General features: G+C 42.8%; 2 protein-coding genes across 4 annotated transcripts; both read right to left on the bottom strand.

Annotated features, from left to right (window-relative positions):
• Positions 1-644: 644 nt before the first annotated feature.
• LOC131662802 (clathrin light chain) lies at positions 645-3,074 on the bottom strand. Its single transcript, XM_058932741.1, has 6 exons — positions 2,664-3,074; positions 2,487-2,579; positions 2,322-2,414; positions 2,146-2,257; positions 1,996-2,007; positions 645-826 (listed from the first exon to the last, which is right to left on the bottom strand). Exons 1-6 carry the CDS (start codon positions 2,803-2,805, stop codon positions 646-648), a joined length of 633 nt encoding a protein of 210 aa, XP_058788724.1. The 5' UTR covers positions 2,806-3,074; the 3' UTR covers position 645.
• Positions 3,075-3,269: 195 nt separating this feature from the next.
• Positions 3,270-14,937, bottom strand: LOC131662800 (putative inorganic phosphate cotransporter). 3 transcript variants are annotated; one of them, XM_058932736.1, is made up of 7 exons: positions 10,762-11,529; positions 9,343-9,800; positions 9,008-9,095; positions 8,685-8,911; positions 8,439-8,588; positions 7,756-8,130; positions 3,270-7,687 (listed from the first exon to the last, which is right to left on the bottom strand). In XM_058932736.1, the coding sequence occupies exons 1-7, from the start codon at positions 10,922-10,924 to the stop codon at positions 7,496-7,498; spliced, it is 1,653 nt and encodes a 550-aa protein (XP_058788719.1). In that variant the 5' UTR covers positions 10,925-11,529; the 3' UTR covers positions 3,270-7,495. The 3 variants fall into 3 exon arrangements, with proteins under 3 accessions (XP_058788719.1, XP_058788718.1, XP_058788720.1); XM_058932735.1 differs by having other exon boundaries at positions 3,271-7,690; positions 10,762-11,524; XM_058932737.1 differs by lacking the exon at positions 10,762-11,529 and adding an exon at positions 14,703-14,937 and having other exon boundaries at positions 3,273-7,690.
• Between the last annotated feature and the right edge of the window lie 778 nt (positions 14,938-15,715).

The following is a 15,715-nucleotide window of genomic DNA, read 5'->3' on the forward strand; positions in this document are numbered from 1 at the left end:
TTAAAGTAAATTAAATTAATTTTAAGTAAATTATGTTTTGACTTTGATACAATGATAAGTTAACTAGTGACAAATGTGTAAACGCAGTCATTGAGCGTTGATCTGCTAGGTTTTATAAACATGAAGTTTGCAAATGATACATAAATGACTCATAAAGAGCTATATTTTCGTACTATTTTATACTGCATGTAAGAAAAAGTAAAGAGTGCGACAAAACTTTTTTTTATATACCAATAAATGTAATTAGCATGATTGAGACGTTTATTTATTATAAGTTTTGAGGTTTTTATAAAAAAAAAGGTTAGCCATGCTTAACCGCAAATAACTTCAACAATGATAAATTAATTAACTAAGACTGAATTTTTATTAAAATTAATCAAAAATCTTTTTTACAATCGAAAAAGTCAATCTAATAAACGAAACTTTCAATGACAAGAAGTTGAGCTTTATTAAATTATACCTTTAAGTCAAGTTGATATTCGTAAAAAGAAAATGAGTATGTATATGAATGTACCGTACATCTTTAACAATAATAATAATAATAATAATAATAATTTATTTATACTCATGAATTTGATGTACAAAAGAATGTTGATTTACTAATGAATACAATATTGTTTATTGGAATGAGTCGACTTCACTACTTCAAGCTTTGACTAATGGAGGTGGATTTTGCTTCAGTTGTAAGATAATAGAGCGCATTCTTGATACGTCTTTCGAAGTTCTTGATGATTTGGGATTGAAGTCGCAAAGTTTTGCTATACGTTCCCATTCGGTTCCTGGCTCGATATCATCGGCCTCTGCTACGAATTGTTTTTCAGCATTCCTAATCATAAAAATGATTCATTATTATCATTACTTATACTATCAAATATCATTTCTAATTGAAATAATTATCATAAAAAACAACTAGTTGTCAAAAAAACATTCGAGTTCTTAATACGTGAAGCTACTACTTTATTTGTAATATAATGTTTTTCATCATTATTATTTCAACTTTATATTATGTAGCGGATTTACATGAAACGATAACGAATTTGAATGATGAATGCTCGTGATTATGAAATGCTTAATAACTTTCGGCAAATTTGATTGCATGCACAATCTTATGGTGCAAAACGTGCATGTGTTTAAAGAGTTTTTTCTTTCGGTTCATTGATTAATTTATTCCTCTTTTCTACCACTATAACGTTTGTTTCAATTATGCAAAGAGAAATTAATAGTTAAATTAACGATCATCGAGTAGCAACATTTTCTTTTATTATTGAATTTTCCAATAAAAAAAGTGCTTTTCATGGAGTAAAAATATTCAAGTACTATAATAAGAACATAAAAATAAACTAATGTAGAGATGTTCTTACAATATACTATTATAAATAGAAATAAGGAACATGCAAGGAAAGTGAGGCTATATTTTGAAAGACAATATATGTGTCTGAAATTATTTAAATAACTAATGCAATTACATTTTTATAGCTAATGAGTATAAATTAAATGATGCAATTGTCAAAAGTTTCCAAACAGCAACTGAAAACATTAGTCTTTCATAAGTATACTTTAATTGTTGAACTGATGGCACAAATAAATGATTTTCTACTTTTTCTAATTACAGAAGAAAATTATTTGCCTCTGAGAAATTTTGATCTAACAATTATTATATTATATGTTATATAAACTTTTTAATACATTATCTAAACTTTATCTTGCCATTCAATGTGAAAAACATTTTAACATTATCTACAGAAAAGGTAGATTCACTGTTACGAAAACGTTTGTGTACAATTGTATAAATTTATGTAATTATTTACAACTCAATAGACACTAATTTGCATATTTGTTAAATATTTATTATAGTGAAATTAAAATATGATCGGGATTGTTTTTGAATATTTTTTGGGGTCCAAATTCTAATATTATTTAATCTGGCTGGCATTGAGGTAGTTTTTAAATACTTGAGTAAGCATGCATGTATACAAAGATCTTTTATAAACTTACTTGGCTGATTCCCTAAGTAGCAAAATCAAAATAATACGTATCAGAGTTTTGTTTACGTCAAATCGAAAATTATATTTCACACAGTCATGAGGGATTAATTATTCATTATCAAAAAAGCAGTAAAGTATTTGTATAAATGAAGATAATTACCTGTTTGTTGCTTTTGTTTTAGCAATGGCTTCTGCATGGTGTTTGTACCAATCTTCTAACTCTCTTTTGGCTATTTCTCTTAATTCTTCTTTTTTCTTTTCTTCTTCAGCATCTATTGCAAATACAAAATATTTATTCATAAATGATCAATTAAAAAATTCGTCAATTATTGCTACCTTTCTGTTCTAATCTTGCTTTTTGCTCTTCTCTCCACTTTTTAATTTTTTCTGGTTCTTCTTTTATTTGAGCTGGTGGAGGAGTTGGATTATCTGTATTTTATTAAACAAAAAATGATAATTTCAGACTGAAGGTACATAATCACTTGCATTTATATATCTTACCAACGACTGGATCAGGACGCTGATCAATGGTATTAATCATTTCAAAGCTTCCTCCATTTTCACTGCTAGTCTGCACATTTAAAACTGCATCATCTTTAATCAAAATACAAGAACAATAACTATAAAGTAAATGATCACAAAGTGATCACAAATTAATAATAATCAAAAACATCCAACCTTCAGTAATCAAAGCACCAGTAGAAACAGGTGGAATTTCATCTTCTAATCCAGCCAGCTGATCTTGTTCTCGCGCTAGAAATTCTGCTGCTGGGTCGACCTCGACATCATTACTCACAAAATTATCTCCAAATGCGTCCATAATGTGATTAAGATCTTCAAAAATTATTCAACTTTAATAGTAAAAGAAATCAACATAAGTAAATCATATTGTACGAAACATGTTCTAAGCAGATAATAGAAGGTTATACGAATGATGACCGTTAGGTTTTTTTGTTATTATTATAAATCAATACACTAACGTAGTATAGTTAATTAAAGGTACACACAAAAAATGGAATAAAACATATGAAAGTAAAATTGTTTTGACATGGGACATTAATTTTTCGTTGATACTTTACTACTCCATCCTCATATACGTACCATACACAGCAACACCCACTTTTATTCTGTCGAGTTGTTCTGTGTTGACTGTTCTGTCATTGCATTCTTTTATTCAGTCGTGACGTCATCAGCAAATATGGCGCACGTTCGGAGGAAGAATTTGAATTTGGACTTTATTTTACTTTTAAGAATAAAAAGAAATATGCAATATAATTTCTTTGGAAACCGATTTTTATAATTACTACACTTCATAAACGACCAAACACAATTAATTTCATACATAAAAGTTTTTTAATTATTAATAATCTCTAGTCATACTATTAGGTGTTTGTTTGCGCGCAATACAAATTAATTTTGTATTCTAATATCAACGATTATGACGAATATGAAAAAAAAACTGTTGTATGAAATAAGGTTGTAAAATTTATAACAAAAGTTATGCAATTATAACTTAAAAACTAATATTCTGAACAAATTTGCTTGGGTATCTGTATATTACATTGAAAAATTAATAAAAGTAGTTAGATGTTGAAGTTCACTCTTTTCTTCATAATGCATTTATATGGGCTCTCTCTTCCCTTTTTTTATATTAAAATTATATTGCTGCCTGTACCACATCTAGTACATTCAGGTCACCGCATACTTGTTACAATATTGTTAATCGGTAATTTTTGAAAGTTATCTGAACAAGATATTCTCTATTGTTGTAAAGAATGTAAATTTTATTAGTTGTATATTTATATCACATCTCATTGAATTATAATCATTTACAAGTTTCATGCTTTACTTATTCATGTAAAGCGCTGAAAATTATGCAGTCACAAAAATTATTTTGCTTACGCCCTTATTTATTTTTTCTACAGAACGTTCGATGTGAGTAGTATATGTGAATAGTAAAATTTTGAACTAAAATTTTCAATTGATCTACCAATTGTAACACTATTAGAATTTCTTAATATCAACTAGTTAAATTAATAGCAAATAATTTAAGCGATTTCCCTCATGTACTTATTGCAATTTGTTTCTCAACAGATTAGCCACTATGTGTTTCTATATTCAACCTAATAACATAATATACATATAAAGGAAATAAATTAGCGAAGTATATTGCATGGCAACGTGCAAAAGATTCTATAGCAGGAACAAAATACAAAAGAAAATTGTAACTGAACGATGCAAAGATGGCGACAATATCTATCTAAGTTTGAGAAAAAACGTGTTGAAACATAGTCGGCTCAAAATCATTATTCATTTCTGTAAAGTAATTTTTAAATATTGAAAGGCATGAGTTTTCAAATACTGAAAGGCAGTTATTAAATAGTGGTAGACAATTTTATGATTCAACAATAAGTAAAAATAAATTTTAAAAAAATTTTACAAGTTAGTAGCAATGGTGATGAACTATTTCACATGACAAGATAGAAGTGTGTAAAACTTATGCGCTCAAATACAATGCATAAGATTTTTACTTTGCACGCTTTAGTTTACATACATGACCCTCAAACTTTTGTAAAAATTGTTTCATACATCGCATAATTCGCATAAAAATATCGCTCGCCATTCTCGTATACATGTCTCTCTCTCTCTCTCTCTTTTCTCTAAATGAAACATTCATTTACAAACACAGAAGAAAATAATGTTTACATGTTTGTTATAACACTCACTATCTTTTTATTCAAATGTATACATTTATAACAGTTGACGCAAACTGACTCAAGTATAATGCTAATATGAACAATAGACTGTCTAATCTGTTTTAACGCTTATAAACTTTATATGAACGTACACATGATGAGTAGTTCAGTAATCACAGACTTCGACAAAACCACTAAATGGTTAAATGACTATATATACGTATACACATATATAAGCCTTTTTGTTTGAAAAAAAACAAAAACAAGAATAGGAACAAATCTTATTTAGTTGAGATGTTTTCTGGTCGAAATTTGAAATTTTTGTAATCAATGTAATCTTTTTGGTGCGCAAGATTTAAGATATGTTGTTCGAATGCTCTTATTATATGTTTCACCTAAACGTCATAAAGTCTTTGCATCATAATTTAAAGTAAAAATGCTTTACCATGATGATTTACTTGAAGCTGTTGTGTATTTAAATAAATGATAAAACAGTCTCGAATAAGCAGAACCTTTTACATTTTGTCAACTTATATCAGTTTGATCAAATATTTGGCTGTTTGTGATTACGTTGAGTACAAAAATATTGCAATTTGACCGGAAAGGTATCTAAAAACAATCTATTTCTTTCATTATAAAAACATTGAATTCTGAAAAAAGCAATGCAATTTATAAAATGTACAATAAAAGAAGTAATGTTGCATTGAACGCTTTCACGTGCGTTTGTATTTCTTAAAATATTTCGAGCGAATTTTTTCCGAGACTTACCAATCCGAACCGCGATTGTTTACGACTCTGAAGTAAATTACAAAGTTTGCGTATGGACCATGAAAAAAATGCTAAATTCAGTTAAAATACAAACAAGCAGGAAAATATGTAGCAAACTTGAGATAACAAGTTAGAAAACAAAAGCGGGTCTGAAAAATGTTACATTACATCATCGATCATTTTCAAGCGTAATACGACAGTATATGATTTGAGTAATTTGAAAAATATAGCTCTTCGGAGCACCTCATTGAATTATTTTTTACATCTCCAAATACAACTATTCTATCAAAAATTTCATCAAGTTTTTAGTTAAACTTTGGTAGAAACAAGATAAAAAATATAAGCTGATCAATTCCTCAAAACATTGCACTATAATACCAGAGCTGTTAATGAAAAAAATGCATCAGTTTGTACGTAAACTATTTTAAGGAATTATCAAAATTTTGATATACACAATGAACTTAATAAGCTACCGAGAAAGTTACTGTCACAAAAATGTAAAAAAAAAGAAAAAAACAACGAGAACAAAATAATTACAACTAATTTTTTCGTTTTTGTATTTGCAAATAAAATAATGTATGTATATAAATAGATAAAAGATAATTATAATCTACAACCTATAACTTAAAAGAATCTTAAAGATAAAATATCTACAAAATTGATGTACAAAACTATCTGCGCACCGTTGTCGAGCAAGAGCACGATGCCTATCTTGCTGGTTTATTTTGTGCGAAAGTGGCAGAAAAAAATAATATATTTTTTTCAATTTAATTAATCAACCATTGGTGAACGTATTATTCGTTCCACATAATACTGTTGCCTAGTCGTTATTCATAAGAATTAGGTCATAATAGGTACACGGAAGATGTTAGGTTTTTCATTTATCCTTTTTGGTCGTATCGAATGAAGCACGCGAATAATTTTTTAGTGGAGTTTAGCTAACTGCAATATATATATATATATATATATATATATATATTCATTTATAAATTTCCTCGAAGTATTAATAAATTATATTTACAACTGTACATATTTGAGAGAAGATTTGTTAATGATTGGCTACAACTGCACAATCTAACTTAAGCATACATGATGCGTATCGTACATCATTGCATGACTAAGTGAAATCAGCAAACAGAAAAAATGAAATTTTATATAATAAGAAATTTGATCTATGATTTCTTTTACAGGTATTTTTCGTTGAGATCTGTTGGCTAGTAATGAGCAATAAACACCTCGATCTCTGTGCTCTCTAAACAGACTTCCTTGAAAGTATGTACATATGTATTCATATATACACGGGTTGAATTGAATTTCGCTTAAAGTAAAATTCTAGGAACTTTAGCAGAAAAAATTTTTTTTGCTACCAACAATTACTATTACTATAATATAAATACGTACCCTAAGCACAACGTACAGAAATCAGCCATAGCAGCGACCGATTCATCTTTGTATAAATTTTTCTTTCATTTCCTGGCAGATAATCTTGTTTTTGTTTTAGCCAAATCTCTACAGTACGTCGATACGTTCTGGCCTGCGTACGCACGTGTAAGCACGTAAAAATTTTGAGAGTACACATTTCAACGTAAAAAAAAAAGAAAAAAAAAGAGTTGTAGAAAATGTAATTAGTGTTGCAGAAAGAGGAAAAAGGATGCTGTAAGCTACTATTTCAAAATATCATTTGAAAAATTACGTAAGATCTGCATATATCGCGGCTGCGTCAAAAGTATAAAGGCGCGCGCGCTCGCGCAAACTGTCGGATTTTGGCAACTGGTAAAGTTGAAGGGGATGGACGACGATGCGCGAGAACAATTATAAACGAATGAGAGTTACAAGGCGAAGAACTAGCGTAGTATGCCTATAGTGTCCGACTATTCTGAGATGTGACAGATGAGAACAGCCACGAGCACTGGCAACCAACGATAGAATGCCTGTCTTTGTCCGATTTTTAAGTTCCGATGCTGACGACTCAAGATCAAGAAGAATGAACAGATTGGCGATCGGTAGAGCTGGGCTGAAGGATGATTGGACAGGAAGTGGTTGTGGTCAGTGCCGCGTCTCGCTGATCGTTTTGACAGTACGCAGCTCGGAGTCCTTGTCATCTTCTTCCACTTCGTCATTGTCTGGGTTATCCCAGGATTGCCGTTCGCCCGTGCCGAATATGATATAGAACATTGCACAGAGTACGTAGACAGCCGCGGCCAGAATGAACACTATTCTCCACTTAGTATGTGTGGGCTGCTAATAACGAAAAATATTGAAAAGTGAAGTTGAAATACCACAAAGAAGCTGAGATATAGCCATACCGTGCCGACGATGACATATCCTGCGGTGATTGGAGCGAGCAAACCGGCAAGATTGGCCAGGCAGTTGGTGAAAGACATGAGAACGCCGGCAAACCTTGGCGAGATGTCAAGGTGGTTGACTTTGAAACCCGAGTAAATGCCACCGTTGAGACCGACTCCGATGGTCAGCAGGGAGACGGTCAGCCAAGGGTTGCAGCCAGTATAGGAGGCGGCCACGAGGGCCAATGCTGGACCAAACTGTCCAATGCTGTTGATGAGCTTGCGAGTATGTGTGTGGTTGAGGCGTCCGGACGAGATGATCCAGTCGGCTACGTGTGATATCACCATTGAGAACAACCACATCGCCAAGTAGGGTAATGCCGACACCAAACCGTTCTGTAAAAATGAAAGTGTTCTAGTATCAGTTAAGGTTTAACGGCTATGCTAAGAAACGATGATCGCTCGTCACTTTCTGCTGATTCTCTAAAATGGTATGGGGAACTGCACGAGCCGTTGCCGAGAAAGTATGTTAAACCGCTGTCGCGTGAAATTAAAAGAAATTGAGCAGATAAAGCGAGTTTTATTGCCACTCATTGAATAAAGTTGGATACGTGCCGATGATTAATGTCGCGATGAGCGAAACGTGAGATGAGGTGTAAATTTTTCACCAAACTTATCAGCAGCGGGCCAATGCAACTTCTTACCGATTTGATATGGAAGTGTAGAATTTGCTTCATAAAGGTGGGCAACTCCGTCATAAGAGTCTCGTAGCCGTAGTTCTGACCCATGTGGGCGATGAGAATAGCCCAGAACGGCAGCGACGTAGAGATAGCCTTCCAGGGTACCGTGGGCGACTGTTCGAGGGAGAGAAAAGAAAAAGCGACGAAATCAGTTAGGCGCAAAACAAGGAGAAAGGTAGAAAGGGCTAAGAAGAGAGGCTTGTTGCAAACCTTCGTGCCGGTGCCACTCCACAGAGCACTGAGTATGTACTTCTTCTCGTCTTCGTTGATGCGTGGATGGGACTCGGGATCTTCGTGAACCATCATCAAAAAGGCGATGCACCAGATGGTGCCGACCGTGCCGAACACGTAGAAGATGGAGGGCCAGCCATCGGCGAACCCGTGTTCCGAGAGCAGACCGCTGAGCGGCATCGAGATGACCGTGCCGAACTGGGCGCCTGCAAAGGAAACATACGATGGACAAATTGACCAAGCTGGCCTGGGCGGCCTGGGCGGCCTGGGCGGCCTGGGCTGCAGGGCGGATGATTACTCACCGGCGTAGACGAAGGCTCCCATGCGACTGCGCTCATTGGGCGGTATCCACTTGGCCAGCATGGCGTGAGTACAAGGCACAATGGGACCCTGCAATAGGGATAATCCATTCCTAGAGGGGGCAAATCGCCGTCGAGCAATCAAAAGAGCGTTCACACTCGCACGCAGGTGAAATGTCCGGCTAGATAGCGGCTCTCGAGACACCCAGCGCCCAACGAGGCTACGACGCCGCTTTCACGCTCGACGAGACGTTCGCGTACACAACATCTCTCGCTCGCAAACGCACGCACACGCACACCGACGGCCGACGCGAGCTCACGCGGGATGGGACACTTACCTCGCCGAGGCCCTGGATGAAGCGCACGGCCATCAGCCAGTAGTAGCCCCACTCGGCGGACAGGGGCACCAGCAGGCCAAACACGGAATTGATGAGCATGCCGACGCCCAGGAAGTACTTGGAGCCGTACCTCTTGGCAAGGATTCCAAACGGAATCTGCGTAATCACGTAGCCGTAGAAGAACGAGCTCAGCAGGTAGCCCTGCAGCCGGGCGTCCCAAGCGAACTGGCCGTCGCTGCTCCTGCCGCCGTCGCCGTCCTCCGCCGTGCCGTTGAGGCTGTCGAATGCCTCGCCGCACTCGCTCACCTGCGTCTCGTTGTGGCCGTCCTCCGCCTTGATGATGGCCGTGTGATTGACCATCGCAACGATCGCCACCGACATGTTGGTGCGCATCACGTAGGCGTTGGCCATGCCCAGGAACAGCATGAACGTCACCACGTGGCGCGTGCCGATCAGCCCTGAAACCAGATTCGCCGGCAGAGGCGTTACACATCGCGCAACACGTGCTAAGCTAGCCGCGCGCCTTCGAGTCAGCGCTTCTGCTTGTTACGTAATCGAAGATCGCCTCAAGGATACTATCTCCGCTCCCCCTCTCCATCCCGATGACCGGTGGTCAGCGATCGACCGCAGACGCGCGTTTTGTCACCGTTGGGCTCGCGCATTTTCTTGGAGAAAACATGGAAATTCGCCGAAAGAACGCAGCCTGCGCCGCGACGAGGAGCGCGCGCGAGCTACAACGAAAGAGAAGGGAGAGCGGTGGGGGAAGTCAAAGTTCGAGGGCGATGCAACAAGTTAAAGTCGGCGCGAAAGAGAGACAGAGGGAGAGAAAGAGAACACGTGGCTGGCGGCTGATTTGATCGAACGCCCCTTCGTTACCTCGCGAAGTCTGGAAAAGACACTCGGGTGGCAAGTGTTGCACTGTTGTTTCAGTTTTCGATGAAAATTGCCCGTCTGTCCGCGCAGATGCACACGCCGACGCGTAACGAGCACGTTGCACGTGAGCTGTCGCGTTTCCGCACGAACGAGCCTGACAATTAAAGCCACGGCGCTCGATTATCGAAATTACTCCAATTGGATTGATGCGGTTATCGGCGATGGGGAAATTGCGGCGCGTGTGCGCGCGTAAATATCGACAAGCGAATCGAAGGTAAAGAAGGGGGCGATCGTAAAAGGCAAAAGGTCGGGCTTTTAAAAATAGGTACATGTCACGCAGAGTGCCAGAGAGAGAGAGAGAGAGAGAGAGAGTGTAGGTGTGTTTGTGTGCGTGACTAACGAGCGGCGTAATGGCTGATCTTGAGTATACACGGTCTCGTGAGGTCTGCTGCGAGAAATCGGTGAGCAAGCAACGCGAGAAGCAAATAAGAACAGGCATAATAACTTGTGGACATTTTTTTGGCAGCCAAGGAGGACTCCGATTACCTTTGGGACATTCGGGCGAAAGTGGCGTTGGCCTCTGTGGTTGCGTGCTAACGTTGTTTGTGCTGGCGACAGTGGTGATGTTGGGCATGGAGCGAGCCCGGTCTGCTTCATCCAGACCAGACTGCTCCCACACTAGCACGTGCCCGTTTCCGTTTCTGCTCATGTCTCGCACCGCGCGTGAGCGTGGAGAGAGCGAGAGAGAGAGAGAGAGAGAGAGAGAAAGAGAGAGACAGACAGACAGAGACGGTCAGCGCGACGTCCGACTGTTGTTGCTGCTGCTGGGCTGGCTGGCTGGCGTTACGACGACCGAGCGAGCGAGCGGACGAGCGGGCGAGCGGGCGCGCACGCGGGAATACGCACCAACCGAAATATGCAACTACGTCGGAGCGATAGACTCCTTCGACTATTCGAGAGTCCGACGTTGTACCCCGAGTAACTCTCCTCAGACTGCGACGAGAGAGAAGCACGGCTGACGTAAGCCGCGCAGCGCGGACTACAGTGGATCGGAGGTAGAGAGAAAGAGAGGAGAGGTTCTCGATTAGCGCGCGCGCTCTCTCTCGTTTACTCTCTCACTCGCTCGCACTCTCGCCACGAGGACGAACCGCGAACTGCTGACTGTGTGAGTGTACGCGGGGGGCTGCTGTTCGTTTCCGCGATGCGCGCACTGCACTGCCTCGCACACAGACACACACTAACAGCAACTCACACATACGCTCGCAAATGCATCGCAAGTGCAGCACTGTCCGTCCGCCTGTGTCTGTGTACGCGTGCTCGTGTGTGCGTGCTCTTCGTTCGTGTACGCTTATAGCACTTGTAGCACTTTGCTCTGTCGTATGCCAACTACAGTCTGCCAACTGCTGTCCGCTTCTTCTCTCGCCAGCAAGCGACGGCTATCAAATACTTAAGCGAACGAACAACGACGGCAGTGACTGGATCAAACGAGGTTCTTCGACCATTTTACACGCGACATTTTAAACTCGGACATCTGGCGTGATCGATTTTCCGCGCTCGCGTCGTACCACCTTTTTCTCGAGAAAACGCCAAAGCGAACGCTTTTTCACGCAACTTCGTTGCCAAGATTTGGTAATTCCAACAGCGCACGTACAACGAACCGCTGATGATTACTCTCGGTGTTACTTCCGAAGACTCACTCGTGCGAAAGAACTAATGCCGCTCTTGTAAAAGCACGCGACGCGGCGCCGCGAGCGACCACGTGCAAGCGCGTCCTCCTCGGCAGTCTTCGGCGTCGGCGCAAGGCGCTGTTTTGCAGCCGAGTCCAGCCGAACGCGCACGATTTCCCCGTGGCGCGCGGGAGAGCGCTTGCATCTCCCCTCCACACCGCGGCGATGTTTGCTGCGCGCGGGCAGCGTCCCGGCCACGTGCTCGTTTTAAATTCTCTCTGAAATGCTTATGAATGCCCAGAACAAGAGAAAGAGAGAACGACCAGGCTCGAATTGGCCACTGCAGTTTCGAGTGCTAAGCTACAAGTTATGTCTCGTCGTCGCCACGTTTAGTCTGCGGCATTTTCCCAGAGCAAATATTTGTCTGGAGTCAGACAAGGCATCGAAAGGCTCGTCGTCTGTTCAGGCCTGACTGACTCATATCGGGAATCGACCGAGACCACCTGTGTGCGCGTCTCCCTGGCAAAAGTTTCCCTGATAAGCATCGCGCGCCTGTCGTAAATTAACAGGCGCGCAAGTGCATCTCCGAGCGGATATAGACGGCATTGGAGTTGTCGAAAAATTCGCGGTTTTTCCACTGCGCCACGGAGAAGGTCGGAGACGCTACTCGCGGCGGCCGACTCTCGCCTGTTCTGCTGACGCAGGCGTGCGTGCTTGCAAATGCCTCGAAGCGGTTTGCGCAACCGTCGGCAATTTTTTTCCGAAAATCCGGCGCGACCTCTCCGATAACGAATAATCAACGCAACAAACGTTGCGCTCGCGGCGCGGAACGGAGAAAAAAATCCTACAGAGAGCACAAATGCACAGCATCGAGTCAGGGGTTAACGAACCATGTCAAGGTGATCGGCGAGCTTGAGCCGCCGTAGCCGCCGAGCGCGCTAGTACCCGCGGCTAATCAGACGCGCGCACTTGACTGCCGCGCGTTCCGCGTTCTGTCGCCGGTTCCCTTGACCAGGCAGCCTTTTTCAGTGCAGTCCCGCGTCGAGACTCGCCGCGTCCAAAGCGCTGCGCTGGCTTTCCGCGTGCGACCCAAGCGCTTTGTTGGCACGACCAAAGTCGGACAAAATTCCAATTGGTGATTAGGTAAACACGAGAGCGAAAACAAAAGGTTACACGCGAGAGCGATCGTTTTCTAGTAATTACGATTAGGTAAACATGCGCTCGAACAAAAGGTGGCAATGGTTTTCTCGTAAGATCAGTTAAAACGTTGCATTTTACGAGTCGCTGGAAATGCCGCGCATTAAGGATATTGGAAACTCGTGACATTGCGGTATGGACACGTAACCGCTCGCTAATTGAATTGTCGAGGGAAGAGAAGACGTAACGGCAATTGGTGGTCGCGGAAAACCAAGGGTATCGGCCGTCAAAATAGTTATAGCGGGACACTCGTATAAGTACATCCGGGTGGCATCGCGCGAGGAAATACCTCAGAATTTTTATCTCCTGGGCTCCCGGGATGCCAGGTGATACATAAGTAAATTCCACATTCCGATCGACGCAAGCTTTCAAAAGGCAACCTGTTTATCTAAAAATATCGGGGAGGGGGAGGGGGCGGGACTCCGATCCGATAGTTGGCTCGCGTTGCGCAACCCATTGTGCTCGACGACTCGGCGAAACGAGATCGTTCGCGGGAGTCCGCGCTCGGTACAACGACAAGGTCGCGCACGCGTGCGCGATCCGGCCGAGCGCGCGCGACTCGCGAACGGCCGCGCGCACGGCCGGTGCAGCGTTATCGGCGATCTCTCTGTGTCGCCGATCACCGATGTCCTACCTGCCCTCGACGAGCGCTCCGGCCTCTCGTCCGGTTTTTCCCCGGCACGGAGACAAGTCGACACACTTTCGCCGCGCGAAATCGTCGCCGCGCCGCGTATGCTAAGCACGCTCGCGCGCCGCCTTGCGCGGTGGAGCGAGAGATCGACGCGGACGGGACGTGGATTTTCGGCTGCGGCCGTGAAAACGACGCGCGCGCGGCTCGGCTCTTCGTCCTCGCATCCGCGGCGATCGCCAAGCGAGCGCCTTCCCATAATTGGCCGTTTCTCTCTCGGCGCGCGAGTTCCATTCTATAATTTTCTGGAGCGGCGGCACTCATTATCTCGCAATTTGCGCGCGGAAGTTATTAGGCGCTCGCGCGTCGATGTAACGATAGCGCTGTGTTTGCTAATCCCCGCCATAAAAAAGACAAGTGTACGGCTTATCGCCTCGTGTAATGCTCATCGAGAGTCGAGTAGCGCGAGGAAAATTTGACAAACGCCGCCAAGAGTAAATAAGTCTCTTTCTCTCGGTACGCCTTATCTTGCCATCTCTCGAGTGCATTGCTGGAAAAAGACCGGCGTTTACAGCCTTCTCGTTTAATAATTCGATTACATCACGCATTACTGGCTGTCCTATCCCTTTTCTCTCTCTCTCTCGCTCTTTTGCAACGACAACGACGATGAACAAATGTACGCGCGCGCTACGTCAATGTTTACCTAGTTATTGTTGTTGCCAGATACAGGTGTAGCGCGATTCCGTCTTTACAGGCAGACAATGCATGCCGGCAAGTTAAATTCTGAACGCGCATGGCTTTCTTCCTGGCGCGCTCGCCTGTATCATGAAGCCAGGTCGTGCGAGGCGTGTGTTAACAGGTGTTCCGTCGGCGGCATCGAGCGAGTGCCCACGTAGAGGTCTACGCAGACGTAAAGCGCCGCGAGTCGTCGACGGAAACGCGAGCGCGGCCAGCGGCTGACGCTGTCGAGGCGGAAATGAGAGAGAGAGACTCACGGTTCGGGGGCCGCAGCTCGGCGTCCTCGAAGCAGCCGGGCACTTCGGCGCCCAGGGGCGGCTTGCTTTCGCCGTTGCTCTTGCCGTTGTCCAGCATGTTGTGCGGGGCAGCGTGTGCCGGTGCGTGGGTGCGTTGATGCGCGGTCGTGCGGATCACTGCGGAACTGGGCCGCCGAGCGGTCGGCGCGCGATATTTGACCGGCTCGCAGGACGGGCGACACCTATAACTTTCGACATGGATCGCTCGCGCGCGGCCGACAGATAGAGCGCGGAGGAAGGGGCCCCGGCCGGATTCCGGGGAACACCGCGCCGTCAAGAAGTGGGGACGTCGCCCCCACCTGTCTGGCTTGCTCTCGCCCGCGTTCTTTTCCAATCCGCACTCTTTCATCTCGTGGCTTTGTTTTCGCTGCCGAGGCCTGTCAATATTTGGCCGTGCTCTGCAGAATTATTCCGTTGCCAGTTGTCTTCGGGACGAATTGCTCACGGCGTAACGACGAGGAATGCCAAGTGTCGGACGCAATTAGCCGCTTAGCCTGAGATCTCTCGACCAACCGAACGAGGTCCATAAACAATGACAAATGCCCGCTGCGACTAAGCAGGAAACTGTGACCCCCATTCGCTCGCGGCTCTTCGCTCCGATTATGTGCTAATCCGTTGCACCTTCCAAGGCTCTCTCCCTCTGTTTCTTCAATAAAAACACCTCTTTGCAGCGTTATACACTTTAGCTGCTCGACGCTCCTCTCAGCGGATAGCCTTAGGATCCCGTCACGTCCTATGCTGCTTCATTTTTGTTTTCTTTTACCAAATTGCCGACTCCCCGCTGTGCAGAAATACGATTTCACCCCCGGTTCACTCGGCCGGAAAAGTTTGCGTGGCTCGACACGCTTTTTCCAATTATCGCAGTCTGACAAATTTACAAATTATCTTTTGAATTTATAATACTTTTGAGTGCTACAACTCGCGCATGTATGTAAAAGTAATAATTCCTTATTTTCCTAGTCAATAAAACGAAC

Source organism: Phymastichus coffea, unplaced genomic scaffold (assembly GCF_024137745.1).
Source record: "Phymastichus coffea isolate CEN01 unplaced genomic scaffold, Cenicafe_Pcof_1.1 PCOF00028, whole genome shotgun sequence".
Taxonomy (NCBI): Eukaryota; Metazoa; Arthropoda; class Insecta; order Hymenoptera; family Eulophidae; genus Phymastichus; species Phymastichus coffea.